This window comes from Indicator indicator, chromosome 5 (genome assembly GCF_027791375.1).
Source record: "Indicator indicator isolate 239-I01 chromosome 5, UM_Iind_1.1, whole genome shotgun sequence".
Taxonomy (NCBI): Eukaryota; Metazoa; Chordata; class Aves; order Piciformes; family Indicatoridae; genus Indicator; species Indicator indicator.
Genome location: NC_072014.1, coordinates 13650149 through 13662388, shown reverse-complemented (window position 1 = coordinate 13662388; position 12240 = coordinate 13650149). Strand labels below are relative to the sequence as shown.

Genomic DNA, 12240 nt, shown 5'->3' with positions numbered 1-12240 from the left:
GAAGTGAATCCTCAATTCTCCTTCCCTGCCACCCTCTTAAGATAAAACAGCAAACTTTCTAGTGAGGAAGCAGCCTACAATACATAAATAGAAAATCAATTAAGCCAGGTCATTCTAATTTCTTCTGTTGAAAAATCAGATGCTCTACTTTTATTAGACTATCACAGCCCTACAAAGCACCAGGGACTTTTAAAGAATGTCACTGGCAGAATTGATTACAAAACTTTCCTTAGCACCTTAAACATCTTAAAAAGGGTTATCGTATTTTCAATTCTAATACTGTGTTTAGGCAGCGATTCCAAGTAACATCTCCCTCATAGCATAAATCTAGACATCCTTCTCATGAGGAAAAAGCCTTCTCCAAGGTTACAACCATCAGCTATCAAGTGCACTGTTAATACATCCTCGTGATGAAATACAGTCAAATGACGGGCTGTAAACATAATTGCCAAGTTCTACTGCGATACATATAAAAATCCACTGCTTGCAGCTTGGTTTTCCTATAAAACAGTCACCCTGCAGAAAAACCTTTTCCATTTCTTTTAATTCAACTTGTGAAAAGGATTTGGTTCAGCCTTCTCTCAGTAACATCCATGCCATTTCAGCAACTTCTACCTGATAGCTTAGCTTCTCAACAGAGAGATGGCTACACACCTGCTACACTCAGCAGCCTGTTTTAAAAGTGTATTTGTAGAAGGACATCAGTTTCCTACCAGCAGTTGTTTATGTACAAATAACTTATTTCAACAATTACGTTCCATGGTTTCCCTAGTTATTAATATTGAATGCAGTTAAACAAAGATTGTCAGGTACTGTGCTGCCTTTCATAACAAGCAAAATTAAAAGATCGACAAATAAAACCGTAGTGAGATAAATATTCCCTGAAAGCAGGTGGGTTAACTCTAGCACTTATCGACAGCAATGTATATCAACAAAAGCTATTCCACTAATTAACCTGACAACACAGAGAAAAGGGACAGGAGGGATCCTGCAGAAAAATGGAGAATAGAGGAAACTGCTGAAGCAGAGAAAAAAGGAAAAGAGGAGCAAAACAAGCAGAAAAAGATGAAAAAAGAAAGGCAGAGAGAGTGGCCAACACTGAGAGCAGTTAATCATTTCATGAAGGTAGAGAAAGTATTTGACATTAAACTTCCAAAATTTGACAGGACTGAACATCCAAATGAGCAAGAATTTTTAATGGCTCAAAGACAGCAGAATTTATTTAATCCCATTCATATGCATTAAAGATATGAAATCACAATCCATATGCAGAAATATCCAACTACACCAAAACATTATAGACCTACTAGATTTTTTTTGTCTATGAAAGTGTCTGGACTCAAACTCACTCTGGAGACTTACAAAGCCACCAGACAACAGGAGAGAGCTCCATTAAAGGGAATGAAATAGAGCTTTCCAGATCCACATAGGAGACCCGACGAGGGTGGGATTCGAACCCACGCGTGCAGAGCACAATGGATTAGCAGTCCATCGCCTTCACCACTCGGCCACCTCGTCCCTTGCTTCTACAGCCTTTAATCAGCTTTATAAGTTTAAGTGTCTTTTTATAAACACCATCAGAAATAGTGATCCAACAGCAGTGTGTGTTAATGCAGAGAGAGCAGGTAACACAGGCTCTCCCCCATCCCAGTGAGATCCCACCACGCCCTTTTTGAAGGGTCTAACACTCAGTTTGCATTCCAGTAGCACATGCAAAGGCAAAAGCTTCATTTTTAGCAAAAACTTAGCATACCACATGAACACCAACAGCACTGTCCATTATAGCATCCAAAGCAGCTCTCCATAGCAGAGCATCTGGTCCTCCTGCAAATACCAATACACTGCAACTTCTTTTCACCAGGAGTCAGTTAAAAGTGGCAACTGCAGGGCATTTCTGAATTTGCAGAGTCAGCACCATATAAGCACCCCAGAACTAAAACAAGACTGACAAGTTTTGTGCTGCATGGTGGGGGGTAACTGCCCAGCTTGCTGGGTGACAAGAACACAGGCTAATTTGGTGCATTTCACAAGAAAGGTTAAGATCCTTGCAACCAAGAGAGGCTTATGCTACCTCTGGAGGTGGAGATCTGTTTCTCAATCACTTATTAAAAATGAAACTCTGAAGTACTTGGCACAGTCAGTACTCATCTGCCAAATCATCAAAATTTCCAATTAATACAACAGTTAGAACTACTATTATTATTATTTGGTGACAGCTTAAATGCATTTCAACAAGGGAGTTTTAGTTGCTGTATGTAAAAGAATAATGCAAGTAAAGGTTTAAAGAATGAAAAATCCACATTACATTCCTCTGCCAAGTCATTACTTACCAGATAAAAAAAAAACAAAAAAACAAAACTAACACAGCAGTTCACAACTCCAGATACAAGCAGTATCAAACTGCAATCAGCATGACTGTATAGGTTGCTAGAAGCCTGGTTGCTACAACAGAAGCCTATAACACACAACTAGCCTAATGCTCCTGTCCCCTGCCGTTGTGAGCACCCTCACAGTAATGTGATGAGATTATTTAGGAAGCTGATCTGAATAAATGCTGAACAATTCTGCAGTGGTCCAGAGATGGGATCACCTTAAGCTGCTGTAGGCCTGCACCACAGCAAGGAAATACTGTACCTGCTCACGGTCACTTCTCCCTTTAAAAACTGCATTTCTACTCATGAGGAGGCCAGTACAAAGGAGAGACAAAAGAAAAAGAACAAAAAGTAAAGACATTTCTCTCCTGCCTTATCATATAAGGACCTTCAAAACCAGGAGCTATCCAAAGGAAGTTTCTGAAGCATGTTATGGTCCTGTAGCCCAATTGTTCAGCAGTATGGCCACATCCTACTGTGCACACTAAGAACTACACCAAGTAAGACCAAAGATGTATTTATTCCAGCAATCAGTCCAATACGCATCCATTCTGTAAGTTAACTCCACAACTTCAGGTATACAAGAACAAATACAAAACCAGGGCAAGCACACTGCTCAACATGGTAGAAATTGGGTGTGAGCCCTCCAAACCCTAACATACTATCTTTGCTTTTAAAAAGCCCCAGTGGATAGTGCTTCCATTCATTTGCCCGGGTGGTTTTGAAAACATCTGGTGCCCACAATCTGCTAGCCAAGTAATGCATCTCTGGGGCATTTTAGTAAGCAGAAGAAACAGTAGATCTACTGTCTTGATAAAGTCTTTCCTCTCCTCGCAGTGTACCAGGTGTGTGACACTACGCAGTAGTAACGTTGATGGGGCTGAAATATTTTTTTTTAAATGGCAAGATGACAGATATTTAGCACATAGTTAAAAAAAAAAAATAACGGCTCTGCACACAACTTGAAACATAATTCAAGTCCCTACTTTTTTTAATGGCAAACAACAGCTGTACAACAGGTGGGAAGTAATAACTTATTCAAGGCAAGGTTAACATGCTTTTCTAGCTATAAACAGACACTGCAGTTAACATAACTTTACAACCTGAAGAACTCCTGTTCTCAAAAAGTTTCCTCTCTCAATATTAATCCAAAAATTAATCATGCAATAATTTTTCAACAGGGAATTGTGTTCACAGAGCACATAATAAGGCTCTGTGGGGAAGCACATAAGGAGATGCTAAACGGAGTGGAATGTGTGGCAACCATGACAGCATCTGGGTGGGACAGGCCAGGAATAGAGGAGCTGTACTGCCAACCATCAAGCCACTTCAGGGCATCCTCAGACATAACTCTGCTCCCCTCCCAGTAAATGCCTTCTGCACAGCACTGGGAAGAGGGAGCTGAAACAAACACAGAAGACTACGGAAAAGATACACAGCTCTAAGCCACCTCTGATCCCGCTAGCTAGATTTTCAGACAGGTCTCCTGCAGAAGGAGCCATGCCCCTGAATTGTGGAAGAAACACTAGGAGTGGTAGCAGGGGTGAAAATTCTGTAGCATATCATGGAGACATATAATCTGTCCAAATCTTCTAACACCCTGTTCAGCCTCAGCTATTCCCTTCCAGTACAGACCCCCATCCTAGACTTGCTGGATAGAGAAAACTGGGAAAAGGGAAAAGCTGTAGCTCCAGACTGGCAAGGCTTATTCAGCAACAGACTCCCAGAAAGGAAATACGACAATAACAGCTAAAAAAAACCTGGATATGCTTAATTAAAAGAAGTCAGCTGACCAGTTTCTTGAAGATCATTACCAAAACAAAGCAGAAGTTTTCATCAAAGAGGGTTAACACATATCAAGTATAAATCACATCGTTTAAGACAGTAATTATTAAGAGAATATTACCTTTATACATTGGTCACATTATATGACCTCTCTACACAGTCCCATCAAACTACACCTAACGGGAAATAAACCAACCCAATCCAGTTCACAGTAACCCACCTGCAGATGCAAGGGCAAACAGACTAGTCATTGAATGAACTAATAATAAAACACGCAACATCTATTCTTAGGGATTCTCATCTGGAAATACAGTATTTCCACAAACAACTCTGTGGAATCCTAAGTAAAAAGAGAAGAACGGAAAAAAAACCCACAAACAAACAAAACCACCACTACAACTCCCCAGGTCCCCCAAAAAAACAACCAAAAACCCGGAACCAAAGCAAACCCCACAAACAAACACAGAGAATCTGAGGGAAGATATATACACTAGTTTAAGCTACTCGTTGCTCATTGAAGGCGATGCTTATACACTTTTGTTGAAATTCGGCAAAGCTTCTTGCATTCAGGAAGCATCGCTAGACACGCTTACTTATGACATCGCCAGGCTGCCCAGGTAAACCACTGTCGCCGCCTGACACCGCTCAGACCTGGCAGCACTGTTGCCACCCGCACCCTCGGACTCGGGCTTCGTGCGTGACGCGGATCCCACCACGCGACGAAGAAAAACCCGCTGGCGCCCCGCCGTGGGAACAAGTCCGGAACAAGCAGAAGAGATGCCGCGGAAGGCTCCAAGAGGCAGGCTCCCCTTGAACCCCCGGCTCGGTGCCCGGCCGGGCGAACCGCAGGGCGCCGGGGATCAGGCCGGGGCAGGCGTGGCCCCTCCCCAAGCTGGGACCCCCTCCTCTCACCTTGGCCCTTCCGGCCTCCACTTTCTGCCTCCGCGCCTCCCCCTCCGCCTCCATACGGCAGGCAAGCCGGGGGACCAACGGCGACAGCCAAACTCAACCCACACCTCTCCAAGTGTCACACCGGAGGGGACACAGAAGTTTCGCTCATGGCCGCCTCAGCGCCTTCTCCCCGCCCGCCTCGGCGCCACCGCCAACCGTGAGGCAGCGGCAGCCAGCGCTGGCCAATGAAGAAGCAGGGGCTTGCCCTCCCTCCCGAAAGAGGGAGAAAGCTCTTCGGAATTGGCGGAGATCGCGGCATGGCGGAGGCTCGCCAGCCAATACCGAGAGCATCCGTTGGCCTGGCCCCGCCTAGTCCCGCTAACTGACTCCTGGGATAGACAGCGCAGGCGGGAGGTTGCTCTTTGCCCCGCCCCCACCGCTGCTAGTGCCCGCCCCTCCTCAGCAGCCGCCAATGGGAGCGGCAGCCGTCCGCCGCCCAGGCTGCGCTGGGTGGACAGTTTCAAACGGGCCGCCAGTCACGACCACGCTCAGGGTAGGAGGCAGACAATGGGCGGTGCCGCGGGAAAGCTGACCCGGACATGGCCGAGCAGTGGTGAAGGGCTCGGTTGAGGGGCAGCGGCTTCCTGTCTCTTTCTGCCCAGTTTGGAGTCGCCTTTGGTGCCTCGGGTCGAGGCTGGCGGCACCGCGAAGTGGGTTTGTATATGGGATCCGTGCCTGCCTCTCCGTGACTGGTCTCGGCGCTAGCGGCCAGGCTCCTAGCCCAGTTGGAAGCAGAGGGATTGAACATCTCTCCTATGAAGACTGAGAGAAGGGGGCTGTTTAGTCTTGAGAGGAGAAGGATGAGAGGGGATCTCATCAACGTCTATAAATATCGGAGGGTGGGTGTCAAGATGAAGGTGATAGTCACTTTTCGGTGGTGTCCAGTGATATGACAAGGAACAACGGGTACGAACTAGAACATGGGAGGCTCCACCTCAACGCGAGGAGACACTTCTTTACAGTGATGGTGATGGAGCACTGGAGCAGGCTGCCTGGAGAGATTGTGAAGTCTCCTCGGGAGACTTTCAAAACCCGCCTGGATGTGTCCCTGTGCAGCCTGCTCCAGGTGATTCTGCTTTGAGAGGGGGGTTGGCTTACTGATCTCTGGAAATCCCTTCCAATCCCTAACATTCTGTGATTCTGTGATCCATATTAATTGTAAACTTCTGTGTAGAAATGTTACCCTTCACAGCATACCTAATCCGCCTTTTGTGTGTATCTTGCACCTCAGTTTTGCAGCACCTTGCTGCTTTGTTTTCATCAGCAAGTGAGCTATAAGGAGTTGACCTTCAAAATCTCCTCATCCAAGAAGGACAACCACAGTAAGAGCTAAAGTCTGGAAATAATTGTCAGATAAAAAGGGCTCATTTCTTAACATTGAAAAGAATTAAACTTACTGCCATCTATAAAACTGGTGGCTTCTTTCTCTCTTGAAGTCATTAAATTGTAGTGGAAAACACAAGCTCGGTTCAGAGGTAATTCCTTGCAATACCCTGTTTTTTTTCTAAGAAACAAGGAAATGCAAGCATCTTCATGATTTAATAACTCCTTTTCTACCCTTGGGCCTTCCCATGTATTTGGTCCCTTGATATGCTCTTTTTCGTAGGGACTTTTGCCCCAAATTCGGACATCATCCAGGTCATGAGCCAGAGCTCCTGTGGGGTGCATTTGCTGTCTGGGTTTCCTATGCCTGTAAACCACCATCCATGTTTGAGGTCTGGGAATAAACCATTTTGTACCAATCTTCAGTGCTATCTCTATGGAAATATTTCAGCACAGACAACAAAAAAAATCAGAGAAGTGTGTGCTCAATGATCTAAAGACAAAGCTGAGGATGCCAGATGCAAGGCAGGGCTGGCAAGGCTTTCTCTACACATCAGAAAGCCTGTCTGTATCCAGAGCCAAGGTAGAGGTGAAGTTTTAAATGGCTGTGGAGGTTGCTGGGAATGGTATGCTTTGGTTTTCCTTTTCTACGCAATCAATTTCACCCTTCCAAGGAAGAGTGGAAGTTTCAGTGAGTAAACCATGCAGGGATAGATCTGACAATGAGGACAGATTCCTGATGCAAATTCTGGTCACCTTCTGCTTTGTCATCTCTTGAAAGTTGGGGTTTTTTTTATTTTCTGGCCTCATAGTCAGGATATTCTGAGTCTGTCTCCAGACATTGCTAGGAGATGAAGTCTGAATTAAGAAATTTCTTTTTGCAAAATCTAGTGTAATTAGAACCATCTGAGAAACGAAAGTAAGCTCAGAATTAAAAGTTTCTTCTAAAAAGATATGGCATTTATGATGGCAATTTTGTTAAATCATGTATGTTGCTTTAATAAATTTGGTTTAAAATAAATTGCTGCTTTGACACCTTGTTCCATGTAAAAAATGTAAAATGGGTAAGTCATGTTGGTTTGAGTAACACCATTTTTGTTCTTTTAAATAGCCAACTCATGCATTGTATTTTCTTACATCCTTGTCTGCTTGTTAAAATGTCAGGTTTTCTAGTGCTAATCTGATTAAATTGACTCAAGTGGAAATACTTGAAAAGGGACCTGTCTCCAGCAGTGAGTCAGCTAGCTGGCAATCAGCTGGCACCAGCATCTGGACTTGGGTTCTGCACTTGTAGTGCAGCTTTGTGGTGAGGGAACTGAAGCCAACCAGATAGTGTGTCAGGGCCACCACCTCTCTTTCTGCAGGGGGCAGTCCTACCTGCCATAACAGTAAAAGCAGCTCAAGTAAATTAACAGTAGTGCTGATAATGCCACATCTGCAAATAAATGAGCACTGTTTGCACAAGCTAGTGGTTTGCCATTGTTGTATAAAACAACAATCAAAAATGCAGTAGTTGTTAGTGTAGTGTACTTAAGAAGACTCAGTTGTAAGTATAATTTGGTTCAAATGAGGATTGCTGTTCTTTTTTTGAGTTAGAAGTGAACAAATTCTGTTCAGTGATTTTACTTTTCCGATCAGTCTCCTCAGTAACTGCACTTTCTGAAACTGACAGCATGTTTTCCCAGACAGTGTCTGTTTCTAGGAATGATAAGGCTGGATGTTTCTAGTTAGTACCAAGGAGTGGTGTGCAGTCCAAGGTCACTGCTAAATCTTGTGTACTGCCTTGGGGGTCCAGAGTAAAAGGGTGCACCTGTAGGGAGGAGCAACTATACATTCCATTCCCTATGTGTTATATTTGATATAAAGCTGAAGGATCACAAAGGTCAAGTTCTTCTTCCTCTTCTTCAACGGCTGACATCTGAGGGGGAGTCTGTTCTCTCTTGGATCCAAATCCATGAGCTCCTGAATTCCAGAATCCGGTTCTCATCTGCTGCTGAGTCCAGCCTGGGACTTCTGCCATAGCATCAGTGGTGATGGTGACTAATTGCCATCAGGGGGTTTGTGTTCAATATTAGTTTCATATATATTTATGTATATTTCATGTTATTGTTACTATTTTCATTGAAGTACTTTTAGTTTTCCAATTCATAAGTCTCTCGTGTTTATTGCTTTTCTTTTCTCTTTGGGAAGGGATTGGGGCTGGTATACAGCATCAGTCACTCATTTGGTGGCCAGCCCAGCCCTCACCCTTTACAGCTATTTTCAGAAATAACCGTAAAATCCAACATTGCACATTGTTATATGACAGTGGCATTAAATAACTCTAACTGTAAAATATATTTAGCTTCAAAATGCAAATGGGGCATTATCACAATACTTGTAATCATGAAGCAGCCTAACAAGAGCTATCAACTGTTAATTTGCAACTTTACTATTGGCAGAAGCAGACACTCTTTTGGAAGGATATTATATGTACTTCTCCACTGGTGATTTTTGTGTGTGTTTTTTTAACCTTCTAACTCTTGTTTAATACATTAAAACACCTTTCTAAGACTGAAATGATAAAGATTCCTCCCTGTGGAACCAGAGTGTGAAAGTTTATAGTTTTTTGAATATTTCCAGGTCTGTCAGTTTGGGGGGTTTTATGTTGTGTTTTAGAAGTCATAGTAATGGAAATTGAGGGCATAAAGTATGGAAATCAAGAAAAGACACCATAGAAAGGTAGTACTGGTATGGACCTTACTAGGTTATCTAATCCGTTCTTGTATCTGAGGAGGGGTCCCACAGTCCTACAAAGTTCATCAGTTCAATCAGTTCATTCAGTTGTTTATCTGTATTGTTTTCCTATAGCTTTTGTGAAACTTTTTCTTAGATAGCTGCTCCATCATTTATCTTACTATTCTTGTTTTTATCAGGTTTTTCTCTCCCTCATTAAGTCAAATGCTTCCTGCCCAGCCTTTTCAGACAGAAACTCCCTGCCCTGCTCGTTTCCTTTCATTTGTTTAAAGACTGCTAACTTGTCCTCTCCTCACCATCCAGCTAAAGAAAGGCAGTTCTTCCAAGTCTTCCTCAGAGTTTTGTAAATGTACCATATTTTTCCTTTTTTCCTAGAGTTTCTTTCCCTCTTAAACCACCGTGTCTAAAATTAGCCAAACTCTGACTTCAGCACTGCTAAATAGAGCAGAATAATGATCTCCTGTGAGGGGCATGTAAAAGTCCTGCTAATCTTTTGCAGAGTTAAATGTGGCTAGTTTTGCTCTTTTGCTTCACCATGTTCATGTGTAATCCCTAGTTTGTGATTCAGTGTAACCCTAGATCCCTTTTGCCAAGATCCTCTTGTGTCTGGCTAGCACCTTTCTGGCCAACCATTAATTAGAAGGTTGCCAGATGTCCCTAGAGCAGGGATACCACTGTGACCAGGTCATCCTGTGTGGGAAAAGAGACACCCCTTAGCTGATTTGGTGGAAAGCGTTTTTTAACTTAGTATTGTTATTTTCTCTGGTATTCTTGTCACCTCGGTTTTTCTCTGATGTTTCTCTCTCTACACTTCCTCTACAGTCAACTCAGTTGCTGAACACTAATGCTGTGCTTTTAATGGAATGCTTATACTTGGCTCTTTTTGTCAACCTTTCTTGTAACCCTCTAGTTGGACAGCAATGAAGACTAGACAAATTTAACTTCTAGGGGGCAATTTATTAAACCAGTTGATGGTAAAACATCATTTTCATATTCATCAGCAGGCAAAAGGTCTCTTACAGCACCATCACTGACTAATAGCCAGCTTGTTGCTGTTGTGGTTACCTGAAGACTCCAACAGTTTGCTTTGTTATGTAACTGCCTGAATACTGCCAACAACCCTGGTCACCTCATCACAAATGGGTTTATGAACTACAAAAGTACAGAGAAGCAAGTAGGATAAACATGAGACTGTACAAACATACATATAACCATGGTGTCTTCAAAGGTGCAGCTAATGCAGCACTTTCAGAGACTGGCTGATAGTGGAGGGGCTGAACAGTCTGTGTGGGCTCTTGCATTATACCTTCCCTGCTGAGTTATGAGATCAATGAGTAAGGAAAAGCTGTTATTTGAGAACAAATTAAATGGATTCTCTTGCTTAGAAAAGAGACACCCGAATGTGAATATGATACCTAAATGGTTCTATGTTTCTACGATTCTGAGTTGCAAATGGTATGGGAAAAAACGCACAGAGAACAGTAACAGAAATTTCACATAATAAATTAGGAGATTTCCAATAAAATTTTCAGGAATCTAAACTTAAAACAGTCTAAATATAGTATTTTTACCCCTTAACGTTACGTAAGCTATACCTATGCACTTTAATTGCATAATTAGGCTTAAGCTTAAATTTAAGTCAGCCAGGAAACTCTTGTCAAAGACTGTCACAGCTGTCCAAAATATGAAGAGGTCAAAGATGTTAGAGATAACATGCAAAAAGAAAACAATTGTTGGGGTGTTTAAAGTACAAAAATGTACACAGTACTGTTTCTTATGAAAACTGCTGGCAGGTGAGAGGGTTTTCTGTCCTGCCCTGTCACTGGTAATATTTGCAAATGAGCCCTGTCCAAGAAAACTGAGCCCCAGCTCTGACATGACACAGATATTTTTGAGATTCCCCACATCTCAGTTTCTATATCCTCCTCCGTGATTACTAGTCTATGTATTTATAAGGATGTATTGCACACACATGCTGTGTGGGTCACAGCTGGAGGAATTAATTTGTGCTGCTCCCACACAGCTCCCTACAAGCACCTATCAGCTTCAGCTGCCAGCAGTGACTCAGCTGCAGGTTTGTTACGACCTTCAAGTAAGGAAAGGACTGTAACTTCACTCTCTGAGGAGCAGAACCAGGCTTAAAATGTGGTACTGGGAATGCGTATTTGTTATTTGGATTCTTTCTCATGCCCAAGTGTTACAGATGTTACTGATAAATATTGCCCTGTTTTTTATGCTGGTAGGGCTTTGCCTGGAGAGGGAGATACCCTCCAGGTTACTTGGGAGATGGTAAGCCAGAAGATGTTATACCATTGCCTCTTTACTCTTTTACTTATCTGGGCATGAGTTCCATCTATGTTTCTTAATTTTTTTTAGGTTTTAATTACTATACGGTGAGGAAAACTCATCCAAAGTTTGGGGTTTTTTACACTTTGTCAAAAGTGTTCAGGCCTCTTACAGTAGAATAAATATTGCTATCAGAGATCAATCAATGAGATCATAATCCGACCCATAACATAGAGCTTGCATTAAAAAATCACTCATTTTATTTTGCCCACTAAAATGCTGGGTATTTGCTTTACAAAGAGTACATAAACTTCTACACCTAGAGATTAAATTGTTTACATTGTAGATTGACACAACAAACTTTGCAACCAGGTTACAGGCACAAAACTTCGAGCTACTTAGAAGACACTTAACACAGAGGGCCAGGCTTGGTAACACTGCTGGGGAAAGGCTATCAACCATTAAAAACAGACAAACATTCACCCTGTGTTATCCTTCTGTGACCATTGCAGCCTGCAGCACAAAAATGCATTGAGAAAAATGGCAGTAAAAGCTGTGTCTCTGACATTGTGGTGAACATCTGCACTTGTTTTTTATTTGGAAGGAAAGCCGAAGATTTTATCTTCTTCCCTCAATTGCTCACAGTCTTGTAGGTTTTTTTTTCCCTAAAGGAATTAATCTCCTGTGCAGATTGCAGGGGAGTAAAAATGACCACTGAAAAACTATATGCATTTGCGTAGCTTTCTAACCTGGTTTTGCCTGCCTACACTTCCAGAAGACTGCTACA

General features: G+C 42.7%; 1 protein-coding gene and 1 non-coding gene across 2 annotated transcripts in view; both read right to left on the bottom strand.

Moving 5' to 3' along the window:
• The window catches only part of PCNT (pericentrin), an 82605-nt gene extending 77482 nt beyond the window's left edge, over positions 1-5123 (bottom strand). The window contains exon 1 of the mRNA XM_054381006.1: positions 5070-5123. Coding sequence (XP_054236981.1) covers positions 5070-5123 — 54 coding nt within the window. The remainder of the gene's footprint in view (positions 1-5069) is intronic.
• On the bottom strand, positions 1437-1518 carry TRNAS-GCU (transfer RNA serine (anticodon GCU)). The gene has a single exon. It is a non-coding gene; the product is annotated as a tRNA-Ser (tRNA).
• Positions 5124-12240: the final 7117 nt, after the last annotated feature.